This window comes from Ascidia mentula, chromosome 2 (assembly GCF_947561715.1).
Source record: "Ascidia mentula chromosome 2, kaAscMent1.1, whole genome shotgun sequence".
In the NCBI taxonomy this organism is placed as follows: Eukaryota; Metazoa; Chordata; class Ascidiacea; order Phlebobranchia; family Ascidiidae; genus Ascidia; species Ascidia mentula.
Genome location: NC_138567.1, coordinates 6,604,863 through 6,629,316, shown reverse-complemented (window position 1 = coordinate 6,629,316; position 24,454 = coordinate 6,604,863). Strand labels below are relative to the sequence as shown.

General features: G+C 39.3%; 3 protein-coding genes across 6 annotated transcripts; 2 read left to right on the top strand and 1 right to left on the bottom strand.

Moving 5' to 3' along the window:
* The first annotated feature begins 2,028 nt into the window (after positions 1 to 2,028).
* LOC145888469 (alpha-actinin-2-like) lies at positions 2,029 to 16,345 on the top strand. Of its 4 annotated transcripts, none has more exons than XM_082979223.1 (22): positions 2,029 to 2,186; positions 4,247 to 4,351; positions 4,802 to 4,931; positions 5,067 to 5,153; positions 5,838 to 5,925; positions 5,996 to 6,074; positions 6,156 to 6,237; positions 6,665 to 6,750; positions 7,840 to 7,932; positions 8,281 to 8,406; positions 8,644 to 8,825; positions 9,055 to 9,184; positions 9,357 to 9,448; positions 9,899 to 10,007; positions 10,171 to 10,311; positions 10,528 to 10,689; positions 11,173 to 11,331; positions 11,751 to 11,876; positions 12,287 to 12,487; positions 13,833 to 13,916; positions 14,691 to 14,849; positions 15,276 to 16,345. In XM_082979223.1, exons 1-22 carry the CDS (start codon positions 2,100 to 2,102, stop codon positions 15,432 to 15,434), a joined length of 2,667 nt encoding a protein of 888 aa, XP_082835349.1. In that variant the 5' UTR covers positions 2,029 to 2,099; the 3' UTR covers positions 15,435 to 16,345. The 4 variants fall into 4 exon arrangements, with proteins under 4 accessions (XP_082835349.1, XP_082835350.1, XP_082835347.1 ...); XM_082979224.1 differs by lacking the exons at positions 6,665 to 6,750; positions 13,833 to 13,916 and adding exons at positions 6,351 to 6,436; positions 14,197 to 14,262; XM_082979221.1 differs by lacking the exon at positions 6,665 to 6,750 and adding an exon at positions 6,351 to 6,436.
* Positions 16,346 to 16,616: 271 nt separating this feature from the next.
* On the bottom strand, positions 16,617 to 21,715 carry LOC145888480 (splicing factor 3A subunit 1-like). The gene is made up of 18 exons (XM_082979233.1): positions 21,595 to 21,715; positions 21,279 to 21,477; positions 20,978 to 21,078; positions 20,806 to 20,910; positions 20,480 to 20,632; positions 20,350 to 20,424; positions 20,087 to 20,237; positions 19,752 to 19,939; positions 19,532 to 19,687; positions 19,254 to 19,416; positions 18,939 to 19,057; positions 18,524 to 18,667; positions 18,203 to 18,325; positions 17,862 to 17,979; positions 17,380 to 17,542; positions 17,189 to 17,291; positions 16,951 to 17,022; positions 16,617 to 16,876 (listed from the first exon to the last, which is right to left on the bottom strand). The coding sequence occupies exons 1-18, from the start codon at positions 21,625 to 21,627 to the stop codon at positions 16,775 to 16,777; spliced, it is 2,268 nt and encodes a 755-aa protein (XP_082835359.1). The 5' UTR covers positions 21,628 to 21,715; the 3' UTR covers positions 16,617 to 16,774.
* Positions 21,716 to 22,241: 526 nt separating this feature from the next.
* LOC145889640 (uncharacterized) lies at positions 22,242 to 24,198 on the top strand. Its single transcript, XM_082980632.1, has 3 exons — positions 22,242 to 22,586; positions 23,180 to 23,340; positions 23,580 to 24,198. Exons 1-2 carry the CDS (start codon positions 22,255 to 22,257, stop codon positions 23,310 to 23,312), a joined length of 465 nt encoding a protein of 154 aa, XP_082836758.1. The 5' UTR covers positions 22,242 to 22,254; the 3' UTR covers positions 23,313 to 23,340; positions 23,580 to 24,198.
* The last annotated feature ends 256 nt before the right edge of the window (positions 24,199 to 24,454 follow it).

Sequence of the window (24,454 nt, the reverse complement as noted above, 5' to 3'; positions counted from 1 at the left end):
GGAAAAAGAACAAACAAATTACAAGATAAGTGGGGCACTGTGCTATGTGCTGTACTTTGAATGATTAGTTCAAAAAAAGTAGAAAAAAGCCTTGAAACACTTTTTTCACCCGCACATGTTTGACCTGTAGATGGCATTTGGTTTGTCACATGTATGTTTGCATTGTGGGAGTGGCAATAGCTTTTGTGTTGTATGTCTGTGGTTTGAGTTCCATCTTTTATGTATGAGGCTGGTCTTGAAGACAACTAAACATTGTATGATAATATCTACTACACACAATTACAGCATAATATATTTTTTGTAATCTTTTTCTTTTTGCTTTAATTATACTGTCACCACAGTAGTTCATTTATCATGAAAAGAATGTGTCATTTCAAATGACTAATATTTGTTTGCATTTGTACAATAAGTGTTTAAAACACAGTTGTTTAATGAATCACACATTATTCAATCATTGTTGTTGTGCATTTCTCTAATCTCAGTTTTAAAAAGTATATGACTATAATGCTTTTGTTTAGTTTTGTTGAACACTTCGTCGTGCGAATTATGAGAAAAATGTGTTTTTGAATTCCTACATTGTTCACTTGATCATGAACAAATGTCAAAGTGTAGTTTGCTCTTTGCTATTGTCATGCCCTGGTCGTAAATTTTAACATACACCAATTATGATGGTACCTGGGGTTGTTAGCTGTCCCGTTTTATTGTCGGTTAATTATTAACTATTTGTGGCTAAGTGACACTGCATTCCACTTCAAATACCTTGCTATGCGAGATGTGATGCTGTGGTCAGCACTGTGGTGTCAATGTCCTATATCATGCTGATACCACACAGATTCGATGGTTAATTATTTCTGTGGAAACTGGATTAATTACTTAAAAGCTACTGGTTCAAATGACTTCTTGAATCAAAAATACTAATAATATTAAATTATTTCAGTTGTCACAATAAATAGTCTATAACATGTTTTGTGTTAAGTTTGTTCAAGGCAATTGTACATTTCAAATGCCATTGTATTCTAGAGTTAATGTAACATCCAACCCTTGTGAATGAGCATATTTGTAGATTTGTAATAATTGAGTATCAGTATGTACCTTTATATATTAGCAAGTGGAGCTAACAATATGATTTCTGTGAGCTTCATACAGATGGCCACAGTATGTATTTTGTGTACTAAGTTTGTTTTAAACAAATTGTTTAGGTTTAGATACATTAGTATTCCTAATCTACCATTACCAACTGTTAAGGATGACCCTGTAAAGAGTACAAATAGTGCAAGGTCGTTCACGTCGCTGATAAGGGCTTTAAAGCAGTGGAGGGGTTGTGGCTCAAGTACTATGGGCTTGGAACACGCCAGAAACTTGTAAATATTCGCACAAAGCACGCAGACCGCGTGTTGTTTGATGGCAATTCTTGGCGCCCTATTTCTTAAACGGGGTCGCGCTTGTTAGCAAAAGTAACACCCCACTGAAAGGTTTCTCCTGTGCAGCGGGCCAGTTGTTAAGCCTTCATCGGTTCAAGTCGTAACAGTCCTCGCCTGGGCAGCAACGCCGTTGACGTAATGTGCCAGCTGTCTTACGTGGCGGACTTTTTTAGTCAGCTCTTATACGCCGAGGCTGGGCTGTCTGTTGAACTAATTACGACTGCAGAGATGCCGGCCGGGAAGATAGAGCGTAGTCATTATGTCAGCCAGGGCGAATGTCGTCGCTTCGCCTGCAGCGAGATACATTACCTCTCGCGATACCGCATGTACTTTACTCTGTCAAGACGTTGCACAGTCTTTTACCGGAGTGTAGTTTACATACTTAGTTTAAGAACTGCCGGCAGAACACCACAGAAGAGATTTAATTTAGTACAGTTGAGTTATTTGGCGCGTTTGTCTTGTGTCTTTGCGTTCAAAGAGGTTTTTAAATTTCAATTCTGTCTTGTTGCCAAACGCTAATGTATTGCTGGATTATCGCCAATTGCTCGTACTTTTCTCTGTACCATCTAAAATTATGCAAATGCTTTTCATGTATGTTTACAGGACACAATTGTAGTGTTGTGAGTTTGTTGGTAAGAGACCGTTTACACCCATTAACAAAACACCTCCGTTGGCACTATGGAGCAGATAGATTACATGCAGCAAGAGGAGGGATGGGACAGAGAAGGACTCCTTGATCCAGCATGGGAGAAACAACAGAGAAAGGTGGGTACTGATTTTACTACAAACTGTAGGTTTTTGCTTGTGTCGAATTTGAGTGCATTCTGTAATAAATTGAATAGGGTTTAATGCCTTTGTAAGCCACATGTTATATACCTGGCAAGGTTAATGGGTGACGCGCCGAGTATTAAAACGTGTATGAAACGAAAGTTGTAAAGCGTTATCATAGTATTGCACACGCGTATTATGCACCTTAAAACCTTCGCTTGTAGTAACGCAAAATATGTGTTGCTAAACCATACCAATGTATCATTTCTCCATTGGTGGCCGTTGACGCGTACATAACAAGCAGGTGAATTGGAATGTTTATGGCGCAATGTGTAGCGTTATTGGCCTTGTGGCGTCATAAGAGAGTAGTGGAATATGTTAAACCCTTTCTTTCTTTGCCGAACTGTCATAGCGAGCGAAGATAGCCAGCCGGTGGTTGATCGCGTAGGTATGTTTTTGCGGTTTTCATTTTATGCGCCATCGCTGAAGCATGCGAACTCACGATAACTTCATCCATTCAGCCACGCGCGCTCCTTTTATGCCCCGCTGCCCTTGTGTATGTGAAGGTACGTCCACATTAGTACCGGCAAGGCACGCAATGATCTCAGCAACACGAGTGCTGGAATTATTTGCGATGTGGGTCGGCGTATTGTCAAACCCAGTTTTGGGTTTAGATAGTCGGCGCCGGCGATTCCGCTCACGTTTCTTCTGTTGCTCCTCTGTCGCTACGCCGAACATCGCAGGGCGGGAAATGAGGCGCGTGATCGTCGACTTCCGTCTGATTTCGCTGCCTACAATTGTCGAAAATTTCCCCAATGCAGATTATGCGCTGTGACGTCAGCTGATTATTTATTGGTTGCCTTGCCAATTCCGGCTAATTTGACCTGTGTTTAAACCGCTGTTGCATAATAAAAAATGGCGTTCTCAATGATGGAAGCTACCAAATACCTGAATTATATGTCGTTGTTCTGTCTGCTTGTGGTTTGTTCGGCGTATTATGCAAAATTATGCATCTGCACTTACTTCGTGGCCTGTGGTCGTATGAAGTATTTGGCGCGAAACGTTTCTTTGCCTGTAAAAGGATCGCTAAACGTTGATGCGCTCCATTGGTCGCCTCGTGCCCTCTCTCCATTACTCTCGGCTCCTCTTATTGTGCAGTGGCCAATGTGTGTTCTGTCGGCGGTGGTCGAGAAAACCCAACATGAAATGTCTGTGCCGGTGTCATAGTGACTTAGTAAAGTAGGTTATGTGTAACACTTGGGGCAAGTCCCGGCATTTTATAAATTAAGTGCAACTGTTATTATTGTATTCCAATTGCCAGCCACCAGTTCATTAAGCTAAGAGCGGTCGGCGGACTCAAAGCGCCAGCCCATTACCACGATTTTAATCGCATAATTCGTTTCACCAGAGCTCGCTCGCCTGGAAATACAAGCTGGCGATTTCTCAAGCATTTCCGCAATGCAGCCTATCGCTGATCCAATGCGTCATTTTGTTACGGTCTGTCGAGTATGTCTTGTAAGCGGGTTCAAACCGGTTCGCAGCCCGTTGTGCAAACCAAGTGCCGTTGGCGATTCACACGATCGCTTTGCAACGGGCAACTGCTTAAACTGCATAACTGCGGGGCATGTGCAATTAGCTGCGAGCCCACAGTCTGGTTTATTGTCCGGTTATGTTCTCGAAACGCGGTGAGATGGCAGACTTGCCTTGCGGCATACGTGCATAGCGCATGAAGGCGTTCGCGTCGTAACCCGAGTTGAAGATTGGCGTCGGAAGTGTTGGGTTGTTGACGTTTTCAAGCCGTTACGCGATAATTGCCCATGTCCCCCTCCCCCGTCTGCAACGCCCATTGGCTGTTCTCACAGCGGATATGCGCATTACCGTTTTGGCGTGTCTGTGAGTTTGCCAACTGTTGCCGTTTGCAATTATTTAGAAGAACCACGTAAGGTGCGTTTAAATGCGTTGCAACACCCGTTTACCGACAAAATCCTTCTTGCCAAAACGTAAATTCCCGTGGCAAAGCTTGGATGGACTTTGACGTTTGTATTATTTTTCCACAGACATTTACAGCCTGGTGCAACTCCCACTTGAGGAAGGCTGGAACCCAGATTGACACCATTGAGGATGACTTTAGGAATGGATTAAAACTCATGCTTTTGCTTGAGGTAACAATACACCTACCTCTAAGCTCCGTGAAACGGGATTTAGGTTTTGCCCTATCACGTGATACTGCAACGGGCCCTATCGTGTTTTCTTGCGTTTTTCTGTATATCTGGCGGTACATTTTTGATGCGCCAAAACCCTGAAAAAAGTATCACCGCATGGCAGACGAAACGTTGGTTGATAAGCTCTTTGCCAGAATGCCAATTCCTAGAAATTATACTACGACTGGTAGTCATGGCAGCACAATATTCGCAAAAAAGTATTTTTAGCAGACGAAACTGCAAGTAACTGAACGACCGTTGTAAAAGCTTGTTTCACTGCCAATGAAATGACCAAAATCTAAACATATGCGCCGTGGGCATGTAATGTGTTTGTCTAGGCACACAATAGCTTTCCATCAACATAAGATAAAGCGTCACAATAATAGTTTTGCTTTCGTTATCCACACACAGGTGATATCTGGGGAGCGTCTGCCAAAACCCGACCGCGGCAAAATGCGCTTCCACAAGATTGCCAACGTTAACAAGGCTCTTGATTTCATTGCAAGCAAAGGTGTCAAACTTGTGTCCATTGGAGCAGAAGGTAAATTGACCTAACCATTGTTATCTACATAAGATAATATGTTATGTAAAAATATTTTGAAGGATTGGAAAGCAATGTCGTTTACTTAGTGTTACATTTTTGCCAAAACTTCATATAAAGCTATTTAAATTGCAGAAATTGTGGATGGAAATACAAAAATGACTCTTGGTATGATTTGGACCATTATTTTGAGATTTGCCATTCAAGACATTTCTGTTGAAGGTTGGTATGATTTTTTTTCCCATCACACTTTCTCACATAATGTGACTTTTTTACCAAAGCTGACAAATTGTGTCAGACTACCAGAATCAAATTTTCTTGTTTGATTTTTGTAAAAAAACACTGGTAACCGTTACAATGATGAAAAAAAACTTATTTTTTACATTGTTTGTTTTATAAAGTGTAGTAAAAGTTGTGTCAAAAAAAAGGTAAACAGAGCAATACCAAACATGTCAAAGTGATTTTTTTCATTTATCTTCATTGAAAACTTGTTCTGTACACAAGGAAGTGGAGTAGTGATCACCAGTCACCACTACAGTATCTAAGCTTGGGTTGTTTCAAGATGCCGCTTGTTGTTGCTTCAACGCTATGCTGCATATAGCCACGCGCTCATGGCGCCTGTCATAGGATGCGTAGGCCCTCATTCTTCCGGCTGAGTATTTCCTTATTTGCGCTACTGCTTTGATGGTAGCCGAGAAACATATATCCTTCAGTGGCATGGATGAAGTAAAGACCCATGTTCACACACCACGACAGAACATTTTAGCCAAAAAATTGACCAAATATAGATTGGAGTTATTTTTTTCTGTCCATGCATCATGTCATAGTGTATGCTATATTTGGATAGATTGGCATAGAATGCCTTTTCCTTCAGTCTACGTGACTATTTTGTTCTTTGTCGTGCAGAGTCATCTGCTAAAGAAGGTCTCTTGTTGTGGTGCCAGCGTAAGACCGCCCCTTACAAGAATGTCAACGTGCAGAATTTCCACATGAGGTATAGTGTTTTAGGTGACGACGTGTTCGTACAAATATCCACTAACCAACCTGATTTTGATACTTTGCAGCTGGAAGGATGGTCTTGCCTTCTGTGCCCTGATCCATAGACACAGGCCAGATTTGATTGATTATGATAAACTTCGCAAGGTAATCAACCACACACTTCTCTATTTAGTTTTGTTTGGTGTTTAAATGGAATTGTAACTGTGAGTTTTAAATGCTTCCCAGGATGACCCTCTGCACAATCTGCAAACTGCATTTGAAGTGGCTGAAAAGCACTTGGACATACCTCAGATGTTGGACGCTGAAGGTACGCAGCCTACTACATGTTTATATTTCTAACTACTTGTGGCATGAGCCGCAGAAACAGTGATACAAAGATTTATTTAAACTTTTGCGAATTGAACAATAATTTCTGAACAGAACTTGTCGAAATGGCCAAACCTGACGAGAGAGCAGTTATGACTTACGTGTCATGTTACTACCATGCATTTTCTGGAGCAAAGAAGGTATTTGGCAGTGGGAAGTAACAAGTTGTTAGACCAAAAAAGCACAACTTCTCTTCTCCTTTCTGCCTTTACCTTCTCCCTCTATGTTGCCTTTTCCAACTTCTTTTTGAAACAAAACATAGAAACTTTACACACTGCAGTGCTAAAAAATCTATAATAAATGCTCGTTCCCAAAAAATATGTAGGAAATATTTGTACAACACTTGAAATATAAATGTGATATTTTAGAAATGTCTGAAATTCCATACCCCGATGAAAAGTCTGTTATGACCTACGTTTCCTGCTTCTACCACGCTTTTGCAGACCAAAAACCGGTGCCATTCATATATTAAATCTATATCATTCTGCCTGACAACATACAAGTGTTAATTCGTCATTCCACATCTGCCAAGATACAAACTGAACATAATTGGTTTTTGGTTGTGGTTTTCATCGAAATCAGTGGTTCTGAAACTTTTTTATGTCAGTCCAAAGTTTTTCTTTTGGGCCTCACCAGATTTAAAAGCAAATTTGACAAAAGATGTCTTTTTTTCAAAAGGTTATATTTCAAGCAATTGACCCTTGTCTTAAACCATTCCACCCAGCACAGTATTGTGAGCACCCACCCCAAATCAGTCTTTATACATGCCTAAAAAAACAATGAATTTATGCCATTTGCTCATTAACTAGATGTTCTCAGCAAATTAAGATCCAAATCTATCAATTTTAGGATTCGTTCATACATAAATTTCCCCAGCATAACCATCAGTAAAAATGTTGATCAAAAGTGTGTTTACATTCATGTGAGACCACAAAACCTTTGTTCTTTTCCATTTCTGTGACATCTGTCAACGCATGCTTTTCCTTGCCATCACGTTTCCTAACCTTTTGTCATCGACACATGTCAACAGATATATGTGACATGGCCAAGCCAGATGAGCGCTCCATCATGACATATGTCGCTGCATTCTATCATGCTTTCTCTGGTAACGACAAGGTAAACTATTTCATAAATTTCTGTCTCTTGACCCTTGTCTCCTTTCACAATCTTCACTGTCACTACTATCATCTTTCTTGTGCTTGTAATGGTGTAAAAAATTGAATAAATGTGTGAAATATGTATTATAAACATATTTATAAATGTTTTATTGCCTTCCAAGCACTGTAATCTCATCTTTAGACTGTGTTGTCCAATTCAGGAAATGTTTTTATGTGTGATAAGATCGTGTAAACATGATATGGATGAACCTTGTATTATTTTATGACTTCATTTCGACATCGTTGCTGAATTCAAACTACTACACAAAATCAAAACCTCAAGGTTATTTGTGTAGTGCCGATTCTTTGAAAACTTGTGCTTGGAAGGCTAAGTTTAACTTTTATGTACTTTGCGCTAAATCATGGTTTCATTGTCCAAACACCAGGCTGAGACTGCTGCCAACCGTATCTTGAAAGTGCTTGGAGTTAACCAAGAAAATGAAAGACTCATGGATGAGTACGAGAGACTTGCTTCAGATGTAAGTATTCACTGCATTAAAATTTACTATTTTACTGGATTATTTTCAGTTTACATCCCAACCTGTGAGTCAAAGACACTTTTTGTTGTGTTATATACAGGTTTATTTCATAAGCAACAAAACAAAAATCCCATGTTTGTGAAACTGTGTTTAACACAGGTAGCAGTTACCTGCAGAATAATCGAGCTTGGCTCATCAAATGTTTGCAGACAAAACCACACTTTCAAGATATAGATGGTGTTTCATTTTATAGTTTGTCAAACTGTGTTTCACATAGATGACAGTTATCTGTAGAATATACTGAGTTTGACTCTTTCAATGCGGTATAACTGATTGGTTTAAATTCAGTTGCTTGAGTGGATTGCCCGTATGAAGCCCTGGCTCGAAGATAGGAGCACAGATAACACTATGGAGGGTGTGCAGAAGAAATTGGATGACTTCCGAGACTACAGGCGTTACCAGAAACCACCAAAGGTTATTAGAGAACTTACAATAAACATGTCCTCATAACTTCTGTTTGGCACAGAAGTCACATTTTTTGGTATCTTTAAACTCTGCTCTATATTTTCATGCTTTTTGTAAAAGTTTTAAACATAACATAACAGGCTAATGACAATAGCTGCCAAACTAATCGCAAAATGTTGTTTATTTTAACATACAAAACATCAAAATATTTAGAGCAAGTAAGCACACATATTCTCTGTTGAACAGGTTGATGACAAGGGCAAATTGGAGGCTGCTTACAACACCCTTCAAACCAAACTCCGCTTGAGCAATCGTCCAGCTTTTATGCCATCTGATGGCAAACTAGTGTCTGACATTGCTAATGCCTGGAAGGGACTTGAGGGTGCAGAGAAAGGTTATGAAGAATGGTTGATTTCTGAAATGAGAAGGTTTGTCACAACTTATTGTTTAAATACTTTTGTTTAATGTTGTACAGTAGCCATCTGTCTGCATCTAACTTTGTTCATATAATTGGCCTAATTTTGTGTATAATTTATAGCTCTGTTTCTTCAAATCCAGTTATCAAAGATAAAAGTCTGCAAGTAACTGATCTCAATCAAAAAACCTTTCTGTCTTTTTGATTGTTGGATATCTTATTTGACAACCAAACTATTGTAGATTGGAAAGATTGGACCATCTTGCCAAAAAATTCTACCACAAGGCTGGAATCCATGAACAATGGTCACAGGACAAGGACACTGCCCTCCTTAGTGAAGACTACAAGGGCTGCACTTTCATGGAGTTAAAGGTATTCTTTTACACATCGTTTTCTATACCCAAAAATTTGTCCCCCTTTTACCCCATGCCAAAATGTTAAGGCTGAAAGTATGTTGTCATTATTACTCCACTTGGAACAGAACTGTAATAATATAAGCCCAGCTTCCAACAAGATATGTAATATATTATTTTTTTGTGTGCAGGCTTTGGTGAAAAAGCACGAGGCTTTTGAGAGTGATTTAGCTGCCCATCAAGACAGAGTGGAACAAATTGCTGCCATCGCTCAAGAGTTAAAGTAGGTTCAAACTAACTTACGTCCTAACTATTATAGATGCTACAGAATATTCCCAAGATCATTATTATATCATGCCCAAATATGGGTGGCTCCATTGATTGTTTTAAGTGCATGCACAATACAAAATGCAAATCCCTGTGTTTATTTAAATATTCCAATGTGGTGACGTCCACCATTGTTATTAAAAGCTTGTTTAGGGTTGTGGCATTACCTAAATGTGTAAGTACCTTAAATAGAGCTGTTAAGTTTTGTTTTCTCTTGACAAAGCTCTTGTGATGTAACTGTAAAGGGATGTTTCTTTTCTGATACAATTAAAAAATATATTCCACCTTTTATCGGTCACACAAAAGCATCAGGATCAGTATCAGCTGATATGATATGAGTATCACCACTTGTAGTTTGATTCAAAATTCCAGGTGTCAAAAATTTATTAATTTTGTTACTTTTTAGTGAATTAGACTACCACGATTCAGATGTTATCAACGAACATTGCAAAAAGATCTGCGATCATTGGGATGCATTGGGTGATGCCACTCAGAAAAGATCGACTGCTCTTGCCGTAAGAATAAATTTCACAAACTCTTGGTCTGGTTTAAAAGCAGTTTGCTTGGTAGTCATCATATCTGTTTTAAAGGCTTCTCATATATGTATATGGTAATTTTTTTTGTTCTGCGTCAAATAAAATCAAAACAGAATTGGGTAAAACTTTTACTTTGCTGTAGAACATGGAGCAAATCCTGGAGTCGATAGAGCAGCAAAACTTGGAATTCGCCAAGAGAGCTGCACCATTTAACAACTGGATGGAAGGTGCTATGGAAGATTTGGAAGACATGTTTATTGTTCACTCCGTTGAGGAAATTACGGTATGGCAAAAATGGACAAACGTCAGTTTGTAATCTGAAAGTGTTACCTAATGGTCAAGAAACGGAAAGCAATAAAACTTAGAAATTATTACCCGGCATAAAATGCGCTCTGAGGTTTAAATTTCCTGGATTTTTACATGGGAATGGTTTATCAGAAATCCCATAATACAACAGATAGTCGCGATTGTGTAAATACAACTGCAGCTTTTTGTGTAGAATCTTATTGTGGCCCATGAGAAGTTTAAGAACACACTTTCGGAGGCACAACGAGAAAAGGATGCAATCTGCGCAATCCAGCACAACGTCAGCAAGATTCAAAGGCAATACAACCTGCCAGTATCAACAGGCGAGAATATCTACACCTCCATTACACCACAGGCAAGTATTATTAATTTGGGGTTATAAACTACTTATGGATCTAAACTCACACCTTTAGTCGACGACCTGGCGATCACTTTCAATTACAATGCACACAAGGCAGAATAGTACTGTGCATTAGTTTCACGAAGATAAAGTTTTTGAAAACTAAATATAGATTGTGACCACCAGGTATCGTAGTGAATTACTGATCTGACGTTCTTCCGATGAAAAACAACAAATATACACCTTTTGTTTTTAAAAAAAAATACAATCTTTTTGAACAAAAGGTGTATATTTGTTGTTTTTCACCGGAAGAACGTCAGATAGATTATGCTTTTGCGGAATAATCTCACACGTAACAATTTCTTCCTCACGTTTCGGTACCAGTTCGCGGCCCGGTGGTTATGGACCCTGGAACCAAAACGACTTTGCCAGTGTGGTCCCCAATGCGTATATGTAGCTTCTTCCCACCAAAGTAACGTTTCCTATTCTTTCTCGCAGGAGATTGAGGAAAAATGGAACAAAGTGAAGGACATGAGCCCGACACGAGACTCACTTCTTCAACAGGAGAAAGCCAAGCAGCAGAATCGGGAACGCCTCAGTCAGCACTACAGCGCTGCGGCAAATGAACTTGGAACATGGATTAAAGATACCAGCGGGGTAACATAAACGTTGTATATTAAACAACATAACGCGGATGTTTTGTGATTAATTTCAACATTGTGTTCAATTTAGGTTCCGGACTGCTCGTAGTGTGCGCGCATTTATTGTACATAAGGCATATGTGTTGTCATACAAAGTCTAAAGACATTAAAATGGTAGCTAGTTTCTGAAAAAAAGTATATTGCACAACAGTTGGTAAAGACAGTTTATTCACCTTATAAACGCCTTTATTTTTCCGTATCTTTAGAGACAAAAAAGCAAGTGCTAAATGTTTAATTATATATAGTTTTTTAAAACATGTTTTCACTGTGGATCGTTACACAAAACAGAACAAGTATGTGGTTAGTTTATAGGGGCAACTACTCATCACAAAACAATAATACAGGATAGTAACACACACCTTCCGTCTCTTACAGGTGTTGAGTCGCATTGCTTTGGACATGACCGGGAGTTTGGAGAACGTATTGGCCGAGTTGCACCGATACAGACAAATGGTCGAGGAAAAACAAACCAAGGTCGATGAGGTGGAAGGAATGCACCAGGTGAAGGAGTGATGGTGTTTTAATTACAAGCAGTTCGGCATTTGGTCTTCACTTTGGCGTCAAAATTGCCTTCTCGCTGGGGTTTAAAAATATGATTCGTTTACCCTTCGACATATTTTTGGGATTCTTCGCTAAATGTATCGTATACGTCCAAAACTTTATGTCCCAATCGCAATAATACCAATTGTGTATAATAAGAGCAGCAGACAGGTGTACACACTGTTTCGACCTGTAAGGTCTCATCAGTGCAGCTGGTGACCGTGGCACATGCTGGCTGGTAGACTGCTCTCATTGACTATTATGGCTCATTTGCGCACATAATTGTGTATATCTTTTGTAATGGGACTCCTTTTTCTCATGTGCATCCAACGGTTGGCCACGCCCGTAACTTTACATACCACATTTTCCAGGCGTGTCAAGCCGAAATGGTGTTCACCACCCCCAATACACCGTACACAATGGAACATATTCGCGTTGGCTTCGAGCACCTCAGAACTACTCTGTCTTCCACAATGAACGAGGTTGAAAACCAGATCTTGATGCGAGACGCGAAGGGATTGACTCAGGACCAGATGAATGAATTCCGGGCATCGTTCAATCACTTCGACCGGGTGCGTGTCGTTTCATTTGGCATTATTCATTGTATTTTTCAAAACCCGAACGGACGAGTTTTTTTTCATCATTTTTCGTTACTGTTCAAAAGTACCCCAATTTTGAAATATTTCTTCAAAAAAAGACAAGAAATAGTTAAACGATTTACATCCGTCATCGCATGTTCAGAAATCTAGTGACTCTTTTTGTTTTGATGCAAAGTCATCCGTTCGGGTGTTTCCTCTAACGTGAAGTGACAAAGACTCCCACATGTGCGGTGGAGTAGCATGTTCCTCGTGGCCAGTGTGTGTTTGAAATGCACTTTGACTGTAACTATCATTGCTTGCACATTGCCAGTGTGGACACAAAACAGTTATATTATCGTTATACTGTTGGTATGCACGAGCACAAATACCTCATCCAACCCTTTTTGTTAAATTAAACGTGTTGTGATTGTTAATTAGCTATATATTCCAGAATTTAATTCGCTGTCATACGGTCACGCTTTGGCTGGGATTGGTTACTTTAACGTTGATATCAATATGCACGGAAAAATTCGTTGAAAAATAAGGCAGTGGACGCGTACGTACCTTATCCAATTGATGATGCATTCTTGGCACACTGAACACTAAACAAAACTGATTCACTCTTGTGCTCGTGCAAACTAACACAACATCCCATATTAAAAAAAAAAAAAATGCAAGCAATCCCAACCCCCCTTAAATTTAAGTCCAGTGCGGTACTTACCACCCCTACTTAGCCCTAAGTTAACTTGTTGCTTGGCAACGCACGTCCGGCCCACAGGACCACAACGGCATGATGGCGACTGAGAATTTCCGAGGCTGCCTCATCATCCAAGGTTTTGACGTCACGCCAGATACTCCACAGGTGATTCTCCCCTCCGGGGGAGCGGGGCAAAAAAGCCCCCATAAACCCCTCCGTGCAGCCCTGGGTGCCCTGTAGCGACTTCTTCTCACACCTGGCATGCCATGATTAACATTTTTGCTGCAGCGTCACAAAGACTTGCATGGGTTCGTTTGACCGAGGTGGTACCACTTATACGTACGCCGGAATTACCGATTAACAAAGCCTTTCGAAACAGTGATTGTTGTTTAATTGTGATCAAGAGCAAGAAAGTTCTTTAATGAAACATTTTTGGTGTTAAATTGTTGATCTGGCATAGAAATCACAGTAATACCACCTTTGTCATACGCACCTTGAATGTGTCGCAACTCACCATTGCGTGTGCCTTGCCTGACAACCACCCACCTTCACAATGCGTTGATTGCTGTTGATGTTGACTCGACTAACCTTTGGCGTTTTGCTTCGTGTTTTCCTTGCATGCCCTACGCCTCGCAACCGCAGGACCAGTCTGGCGAACTCAACGATGATGAATTTAACGGGTGTCTCACGTCGCTTGGTTACGACGTGGATAGGAAGAGTGAGAAGGTATCCTATCGGCCGTTGCCGCTGGCGGGCGCTCGCGAGCTTTTATTCCTTCCTTCACTTCTTTGCTCCTCGTGCGAACGGAATGCTACACACTGCGGTCGTTTTTGGTTGTTTGCGCTCAAAACATCATCATTAAATTGTCATCAGATTGAAAAAAACGCCAACTGCAATGTTGGCGCTCATACGTTTCGAGAATCGAAAGCAATCGCAGTGCGTTTAGCAACTTTCGTTTTGCCTTTTTTCTTTTTCTCATTCTCTTTTTTTCTCCCTTTTTCCTCAGAAGCGCAAGGGTTCTCTCGAACCCGACGACTTCGCAGCTGTTCTTATCTCCATGGGTTATCGCCTGGTAACTATTCCTTCTCATACTTGCTTTCACTTCTATTATCTATTATTGTACTAATACACGTATAATTTAAAGTGGATTTTTGGCATCTTTGACAAAGATTTTAAATTTAAAAAAGATAATAATAATTGTTAATATTTTGTGATTTAACACCTCTCTATTCTGCCCCGTTCTTCTTTCTTTCCGATATGTAGTGGTGTGTTATCGTAGCTGTGCAACTAACTCGCTTTTGTAACTTACTCTAACACAGAACTAACTCGTGCGTGTGATGGTGGTTAAAATGATTAACAAAAAAAGTTTTATATGAATATTTTCTCCGAACGATAATTCAAACCTGTCTAAGAACATAAGCTCGTTTTCACTTATTTGCGACAATAACGAACTTTTATGTAACAAACCTCCCGTCCTGATCGCTTTTCTACTTGTGCAAGGGCGAGGCGGAGTTCCAGCGTATAATGGCCCTCGTGGATCCAACTGGCACCGGAACCGTCACCTTCCAGAGCTTCATCGACTTCATGACCAGGGAAAGTACCGATTCCGATACCGCCGAACAAGTGATCGAATCGTTCCGCATCTTGGCTGGAGACAAGGTGGGAAAATAAACAGAACTTTACTTGAGCAAACCAATACTTGCTGTTGGGCGCCTATGATAGCATAGGTTTTCAACTCGTTTGACCCCAGATGAGAGCTCTGGCTTAGGCTGTTTTGTCTAAAATAACTCGTACTGTTTATTTGTAATGACATTTACGCATCTTTTCTAAGCATACTTTTAATCATCTGCTATTGTTTATTGTGTAAAACAACAGAGGTTCTCGAACGTTTTCGCGTGCTACGCATTTGTGAAGATTCACGGCACTTGATCCCATGATAATAATTTTCAGTCGCAGAAAGCTCACTGAACTTGTTGTTTGCCTGCAATTTTCCTCTAAAAAATCAAGTTTGTTTAAATTGTTACTCGACACTCTGGAAATCTTAAAACGATTATCTAAACCCAACGATATTTTCCTTGTTTGTAGCCTTACATCACCGCCGACGAACTGCGTCGCGAGCTGCCCCCGGATCAGGCCGACTACTGCATATCCAGAATGTGTGCCTACAACGCGGCCGACGCACCGCCCAATGCCCTCGACTACGAGAGTTTCTCTACTGCGCTCTACGGGGAGTCAGATCTGTAAAGATCGTCATTACCCTTTGCCTGAGAGTTGTTCTGCGGTCCGAACCCGTGTCGTTGTTTTTTAAAAATCCTTTGCTCCTACAAATTGCGATAAAGACACGCCCGGTTGGCCTGCATGATGATGTATGTTGATATAAAATGCTACACCTGTATTTGTTTGTGTGTTTTGCCGCAGATTCTAGCGCGTTTCACATCTTGCTTGGCCCTTTGTTATGGAAGTAAAAAAAATCGTGTCCTTTTCGTGTTTTGTTTGTCGCGGTTGTAAATCAAAGTGAGTTCGCCCGTGGGCTCGCTACCCTGTCCACGATGAATTGTTGAGCTCGTACTGCCCCTGCTCCAAATCGGTTCGTTTCCGCGATAAATAAACTTGAAAAAAGTGTCTTCGAATCGTCCATCAATCATCGCCGAGAAACCCCACATTCAAAATCAAGTGTTCTCAAAATCAAGAATTTTGACAAATCGTTTTGCCCGACTGTCACCCCATAGCGTGCGCGTGTATATCTTTCAGTGTGAATCGTGTGCGCACTTGCCCTTGTATGCTTGCAGCCGCAGTGTATCACAGTGCCTTACGCTTCGACGATCATCCACTATCGTATACGCCCCACCCCTCAACGCGTAACCCTTTCGCTTTTCCTGTACACCCCCAAACCCCCCACCCTGCTACGTTATTCAGGTTTGATGCTTCCAACCCCCCTCCCTAAAACAAACCAATCAATGTCAGTCACTTGGTGGCGTAACGGAATGTTGACTTTAAAAAGTGTGTTTGTGTGGAAAACATTCGGGCACACATGTCGCTACTGTTAACGACAAAACAACGCCTCCTGTGCTTTGAAATCCTTGATGCGATTATGTACATAGTTTATAATAAGCGGGCAATTAATATTAATAATAAAAATCCCAATGAAATGTGAATGCATGTGTGTTGCTATTGTCATCGCTTGAGGAGTCATTGCAGGGGAATTCTCACGCAGAAATAAAAAAATATTATCGCCAGTATTATTTGACCTTGTGTTACGGCATAGTTCAACTGAAGATATCCATAGATGGCACATTACTGTTTATTCAGATACTTACTACAGGCCATATTTTTGCATAGGCCACAGGAAGGGGTTGCACAACGCAAACCATGCGAGTCTACAGGTTCGTTGTCGTGTAGTTCTAGCGACAGGGCATACCATACGGGCCAAAATCGGTCAAGATTTTATTGGCAGTTTTCATCATAACTTGATTTGTACAACCGTAAATTAAGTCGCGCCGTTTATACAACCAATTTTCATAAGCAGTCAGCCAATAAATTTGTCCGGGTTCTTCTTTTGGGTATCAGGGTTCAACATTAGAGAATCACTTCTTCCTTCCGCCTCTTTCCTTCACTTGCAGGGAAATAAGGGACCCACTCGTCATATTGTAGAAAGCAAGGCTGTTTGAATCCTTAATGAATAGCCCCTGCGACACAAAACACACAACAATGAGGACGGGTTGCATGATAGGGTGGTAAGTGTGAAACCCAGCAAACTTACTTCATGTTGCAACTTTTGCTTTCCTGCTGGCATTCCAGTGGCTTCGTGGATCTTTGCTTTAATGACGGATACCTGTTCAGACATTAATTGTACAGTTGATAACCTTACACTTGCTTATGTCCCACATGTAGCCAAAATGCATTTTTCATTTATCGTGTGCGCAAGACGTTTAATTCTATGGACATTGTAAAACAGCATCCGACAACTTTAGGAGACACCGATCTACATAAATACACACCTCATCTGTAAGTGGCAATGTGAAACTGAGAGTTTGTCCTTGCAACTTCCATTCCGCTTTCTCAGGGTTGTTTGGACACTGTACACGAAGCATGACCGGACCACTGTAAACAAAAAAAAACGGTTTAACCAAACTCTTGCCTTTACCAAAACCCATCTAATTTATTTCATACTTTTTGCAATATATTGTACCTGCTGTGTTGGAGAAATGTTGCTGCCGGCATGAGATCAGCCTCAGTCCTTGCTCTCTTGGCCTGGGGAGGTCCATCCATCATTTGCTGCATTTGCATGGGTTGCATCATTCCAGCTTGTACCATGGGAGCCTGCATCATCATTTGTGGACGCTGGACTGCAACTGGTGAAGAAGATTAAAAAAAACATGTTAAAATGTCAACTATGGCCAAAACATCTAAAAATCTTGCACCTTTTACTAACATGTGAAAAATGTTTTCAAAATTAATAAAATCGTGTAGCAGAGCGAACTGAAAAATACACGAGATTTCTTAGTAATTAGTGGCATATTTTTTTGTAATGTAGTTTATGGTGAAGTGTGCAACAAATATAACAACATTACAACAAGTATGCTAATCACCAAGCAATCCCACACATATTTTCAGTTCCTAACAGCAAACAGTCTCCCAATATGATGATACAACGCAACCAAAAAGACTAACTTAGCTGTGGTTGGGGTTGAGGAGGCCGCACTATTGGAACTTGCTGTTGAACGACAAGAACTGGGTTCGATTGTTGAACTGGGATCACTGGTCTGACTACCACAGGTGTAATTTGTACCTGGGACAATAATTCAAACAGTTAACTGATAACAGACTTTTGTGAACTGTTAACGTATTTCTGGAGGTAGTAAATAACAAAGAAATCTTAGGAACATAACTTACAACTTACTAAATTGTCAAAAAAATAGCCCTTATAAGAAAACGTTTCGATTATGTCTACATTTTTACAATTATTGAAATCCCTATTTTTTAAGGAGATGCTTTAAATAAAAAACACTCACATGTTGTTGCACTTGTTGTACATGGACTTGAGGCTGGCTTGTTACTATAGCAACTGGTGTCTGTAGATTCTGTGGCATATTTGGTTCAGATCTGGTAACTCCCTTAGGTCTGTCATCAGTAGTCTGTCAACAATTGAGTCATTATCAATTTTTTGCTATCCCAACTGGAATGTTTGGCGACAAATAAACAAAACACAAGCAAATTGAGAAACCAACAGTCAATGTAGAGGTTTTTGCAAATAATTTATTAGCCCACTCTTGTTTATCTTATCAACGTTACCAGTCTGACTATGTTTTCAAAAGATAAAAGATTTTTTGTACTTTTGGTCCAATTTTTTCCAGTTTGTCATCCACTAGCAGACCCTGGGTCCTTTGAATATGCTCAAGTTGCTCTTCGATGGTGACGTTTGACTTGGCCTTATATTGAGTTGAACTTGCACTGCTCGAATGCCCATCCCAGGCCACCTAGAAGTAAGATCAAATGTAACTAAACGTGAAATATGGCTTGGAAACTGACACATGGACTTTTTATGTTTATTGGGTTAACTTTGGAAAATATTGTCATACACAGGGATTCATCACTGGGGCATGGCAAGCATCATTTTAGTGTTTGTGTAGTAACACCCAATTTCTAAAGAAACTAGATTATCGTTTGCAACTGTAAGTTGGAAACCACCGGTTTAATATTTTAGAACATTAGAAATAACATGATCTTATTTGGTAGCAATAAACTTACTCTATCCTCAGGCACTTCTTCCTCTTCACCAACTTTTTTACCGATTCCTGTTTCCTCTACACCAAAGATATCTGTACGTCTTTCAGCAAGACCCTTCAGTGAAGCCTCAATGTCGCTTCCTGTTTACCAAGTAAGAATAATTGAATCGTATAAAACAATAGATCCTGGTAAATTTAGTACAAAAGTGTTTTCTCACATTTCTCCAATTTTAAAAGGAGAAACATATCAAAATCAATGTAATGCTTCAACTAGGTTTTTAAGGGGAGTCACAAAGGTAAAATTTACAGGAAACTGTAGGAATAACGTTAACTTTACCTGCTGCGAAGACTTCTTCCTCCTGTTGCCGCTCCATGATCTGTTTTCGTTTCTGTTCCTTCCAGTTTGGATCCAGCAATCCATACCTCATGTGCTCCTGCATTTTCCCAGCAGGAATCTTCTCACCAGTGATAGGTGACACCATGTAATTGCCAGTTGTCGGCTACAAAGACAATATATCATGAAAAGGAATAGATATTCTTACCAAGTCCAATGTTTAAACACATTTCTTAAACCATTTTATGAACTCCTGCAAACAGTCCCTTAATTTTACTTACTTTTTTCACAGCAACACTTTCAGCTCTAGATTTCGGATTGTAGTCTCGGATAACAATGTTGTCACGTTGAATCGGGGGCATTGGTGCTTTGATTGGTGGTGCAGGTTGGATGCGGCGCATGGGTGGTGGCTGTGCTACCTCCTCCTCATCTGAGCTCTGTGACATCACAAGTTGCTCAATAAAAAAAATTCAAGGAAAAATTTTAATTGATCTTGAGTACCTCCTCCATGTCCATGTCCACCAGCTGAGGATGCTCATCTCTCTCCTCATGCTGCACAGTCGGCCGCTCTTTCTCCTTGTTCTGTTCCTCCATTTGCTTCATGGCATCCTCTCCATATTTTTCAATTCTCTCTTGCTGAAGCAAGCGTGTACCAAGCTCATCAACTGTGACCGGTCGGGGAAAGTTTCCTATTGTAAAAATCATCTTTGTTATTCGATGAAAAAGATTTGCTACACAAAAATGGTTGAATTAGTCACACGACAATTTACAAAATAAAATTTTAGGCACACACAATTGGCATACATCCCTATGTAAGCAGGAGTAGTTTGACAAACCTCTTTCTTCCATTTGAAAGTCAACTGTTTCCACAACAACAAAATCATGCCAGTCAATCTGAGCATACATTAGTCTCTCCTTCTCAATAGCAGCCTGTTCTCTTTGCTTGATTCTCTCTTCATGTTTTGTCCATGCAACTCTGTATTTTACCTAAAAGTAAGTTGTAGTATGTTCGCACAGTGAGCAAGCATGATCTTTAGGCCTGGTACATAACATAATGTTACACTTACACACATGTGTTCTGTTTAATCATAAAACAAACCTCATCCAAGATAAGCTTTGGATTATCAACCTCCTTTTTCACTTTTTCCAGCATGTTTTTCGGTGGAATGAGTATCTGCACGCAGAACAAATTTAGTCAAAGAAGCACATAAAAAACATGTAGAGCCAACCTTGCTGTATTGTTCACAAAGCTTGGTAAAATATTGAAACAAAGAATGCTGTGGACGCAAAAAATCAAATTGGAAATTTTTGGCTTCACGCTGCATCAACTGGGTCAAAAAAGTTCGTCCATTCCTTGCAACAAACTGTGCAGTCAGTCTCACCTATGAATAACATTATAACTGCTTTTAATATAAATGAACTGGCGAAAAGTACATAACTAATTTTAAATCAGGTCTAAGATAGGAATAAAAATTAGTACAGATAATAGCAGCTAACTAAATGAGAAAAAGCTATCTTTTGCAACATTTTCTAAAGTAATCAACAAAGTTGGTACCACATCCAAGTCATAAGCAGCAATCGATGGTGGATCGGCAATAAACTCATATTGAGCAGGTGGATCCTTGGGAACAAATTGTTCTTGCACCACAGCTACAGATGGCTGTTTAAAATGAAACTTGTAAAAATACAGCTCAGTCCATTTTGAAAAATCAAGCATGTATGTGTACCTTTACAGTAGGTGCAGTTGGTTTAGGAACAGCAGGTTCTTTAGCTTTACCCTCAACAAACTCTTTGACTTTATGGCGATAATATGCATGGTATGGGTCATCTACAACAAACAAATTGTTAGGTGTAATGCAGCAGCTGTTATACACTATTTGGCATATATAAGTGCACAAAAAACTCAGTAAAATCTTGTATATTTTTTTGCTCAAAATACTAAAGCACTTCACAATAAAGTATAATGGTAACATACATAAATTCAATTTGGGACAAAGTTGGGCAAACACCAAACACGTCTATGCTTACTATTGTTCAGGAAGTTAAATTTTGAGTTGTTGATTTCATTCTGACGAATTCTTGCTTCAAATTCTGGTCCATTGCGTCCAACGAAGCTAGCGGTTTTGTCAACAATGTTTCGCACCTCTGGAGGTGGATAGATTATTCCAATAATTGGTTTCGATGATTGAGTTTCTTCTGCCTCTGGTTCAGGAGCATCGCCCGTAACCTTCAAATTAAACTTGTTAGTTGGTATTTATGTGACTAAAACGGTAAACTCAACAGGCAACAATGACAGGAATTGCCAATATATTTTCACAAAAATGTAAAAAGGGAATTCAATTACCCGAATGTCATCTTTTTCCACGATCGGTGGCATAACTGGTTGTTTAATAGCTCAGCAACAGTTCATACGTTTACTATTACTTTGCTCTGCTGAAATCGAACGTGTTTGTGACGTACATGGAGCGGCAATCTTACACAGAAATAACATTACTACGAAATTTCCCAAGCATGAAAGATGTTTCTTTTTATTAATCAAAATATCAGAGCATAAGTTTATTTGTTCAGAACGTAGTTGTAGATAGGGGTGTTAATTCATTTTTTTCGTTGTGCAAATTTAAAGCAGTGATCATTTTTGTTTTGCACTTTTTTAACTGTTGACAGTTTTTTTTCACAAACTAAATTAGCAAAATTAGCAATTTGGAAAGATAACAACATGGCAACAAAACAACATTGAAAAATAAAAAATATCGCCTGACAAACGCTTACTGCAGTTTGGGCATGATCTATTACGTCACCGAAGCATGACATGGATGTTATTACGTAGAGTTTCGAGTTTCGACCCACAAAAGCAACAACTGTGTTTGGTGGCAGTAACATTCTGTATAAAGGGCGCAGCACAGCAGGCTTTTGTTTGTTTTGTTTTGCCAAGTAAAGTTGTGTTTATTAAGTTTGTGTTGCTATAATGTTGTATCTTGCATTCACAGCACAGTGCGGAAACAAAATGATTCGTTGTTCTTTAATTTTGTTGATTGGTTGGGCGATAGTTTTGCAGTTTGTTGTAACTGACATCCACTCTGCGTCTGTCCCAAAGAAAAAAGCAGGGAATCCTGTTAAAACTACTACTCTTTCTTCATCCACTACTAAAGTTAAAAATGCCACAGACAATGCAACTTCACCTGAAACTACTAACCAGGATAGTGACACTGACAAGGACAACCAACACACCATATCTTCATGGACTACACAAAATATTGGAATGTTAAAGAGGGGATTTTACGTTCTGTTAGTTGTCACTGCAATCATAGCTGTGTACTTTGGTGTCAGGATATACAGGTTGGTAAGATTTGGAGCCACTGAATATATGTTACCCAGATAGGAAAGTATGTTTTTTGCACAGAGGATTTCGTTTGGGCGCGGACGATCGCAACGTTTTTTCTTATGTTAATGCATTGGCTAATTAATATTGCGCGGATTTACTGTAAATTTTTCGCTGAAGTGCGCAGAGGATTTATCCATTTTTTTTAACATATGACATTTTTCCAATGTGGTATGTTACCATGTTCAATGTGAAAAATTGGCTTTTTCGACTATATAATTAACCATTTTCATTTTGCCATACGCAATCTTTAAAAGTAATTTCGTTGTCACTCAGTCAAACTTTATTAGTTCATACTTCTGTAATCGAATTCTAAAGAAATGTATTGGTAAGTTGTGTATAAGCTGCAGACAGATGGCCACTGTTTCAACCTAAAAGGTCTCATCAATGCAGCTGGTGTGACTATCAGACGACTTTGCTGACCAATGAGACCTTTTAGGTCGAAACAGTGGCCATCTGTGCAGCTTATACACAATTCATATTATTGGCTCCACTTTGCTTATTGTATTGGTAAGTTTAAAAAAATATTCTGTATTTTATTTATGTTTAGGACTAGAAACAAAAAAGTAAAGAAGTATGGTCTCCTTAGTTCTGGTGGTGGTGGTGAAAGAATTGGTTTGAATCCTATTGACTCTGACTCAGAGGATGACTACACAGTTTTTGAGACAAAAACTCTTCACTGATTCATCTTTTGACGTATTCATACATCTGGTGAGTTTATTTATTGCAGTCTAAATAACAATGCTCCATTGATTAGCATGTGATGCATTGAAAAAGGAGCAAAGTGTCTTCAAAAAGCTATTGACTATTTGGATTGTTAGTTTTATGAAATAAATTTGTTTGATAAATTTTGTAAAATCTGTACTTTAATAAATAAAACATGTCAACATTTCTGTCGGCTAAATCCAATAATAGTGTTCTTAAATCATGCTTATTTTTTTATTTTACAGAAGGAAGATGAAAAATGTCAGCAGTTCTTTACATAATCTAGTCTAGTAACATACATCATGCAAGACACAAGGTTTCCGCCACACAATTTCTTTTGCTTCTTGATTTTCTGTTAAACTCAGGTTTTGAATTTATCGAAGAATTGAAGCTTCCCAGTTTTGGCTTTTTTGTGATAGTACTTTTCTGCAACCTACAAATAACTTGATCTTTAACTTGTTCTAAATCTTTTTTGGGATTTTTCCAAAAACATTTGCTATCTAGAGAGTATTTTACCTGTGCCACTACACAAAACCTTGTGATTTAAAACAGTCTTTTTTAACATTTCTAACTGAAACCATAAGTTTATTAAATAATGTAAGAATGAAAATTTCTGCGGTAGCAAGTTTGTAGTATCTTTAGTGCATTTGTGTTTTCCATAAAGTAGTTCCTTCCGTCACTATCTTTATGTTTGTATTTTGTTTTTGTACCTTTGTTTTGTCTTCGTGTATGCTTTTTGAACTGTGCAATTTTTTAAAAGCAATAAATGCTTTAAACAGTTTCTGTACAGATTTAGTAAGTTTCTTTGCTATGTTTTTCAGACGAGTAGCTAGTTCGCTTCCAAGAATTTTTTTTTATTCATACGCAGTCCTGCGTTGTATTTTATGTAGTTTAATAAACGACCTGAACAGACGGATCAATATCATAGTGACGAATGCGACATATGGCATACTCTTTATCTCCATGTCCGTTCGTGTTGTTGGTAATTTAGTGAACGTGTCGTCCTTGAATTATTAACGAAGGGGTCGGAGTCCAACATTTATCACTGACTGTTTTAATTATCTTCGTGTTGCAGACAAAACTCCGATCTTCCTTCATAGTTTGCAGGGCAAGTCCGTAT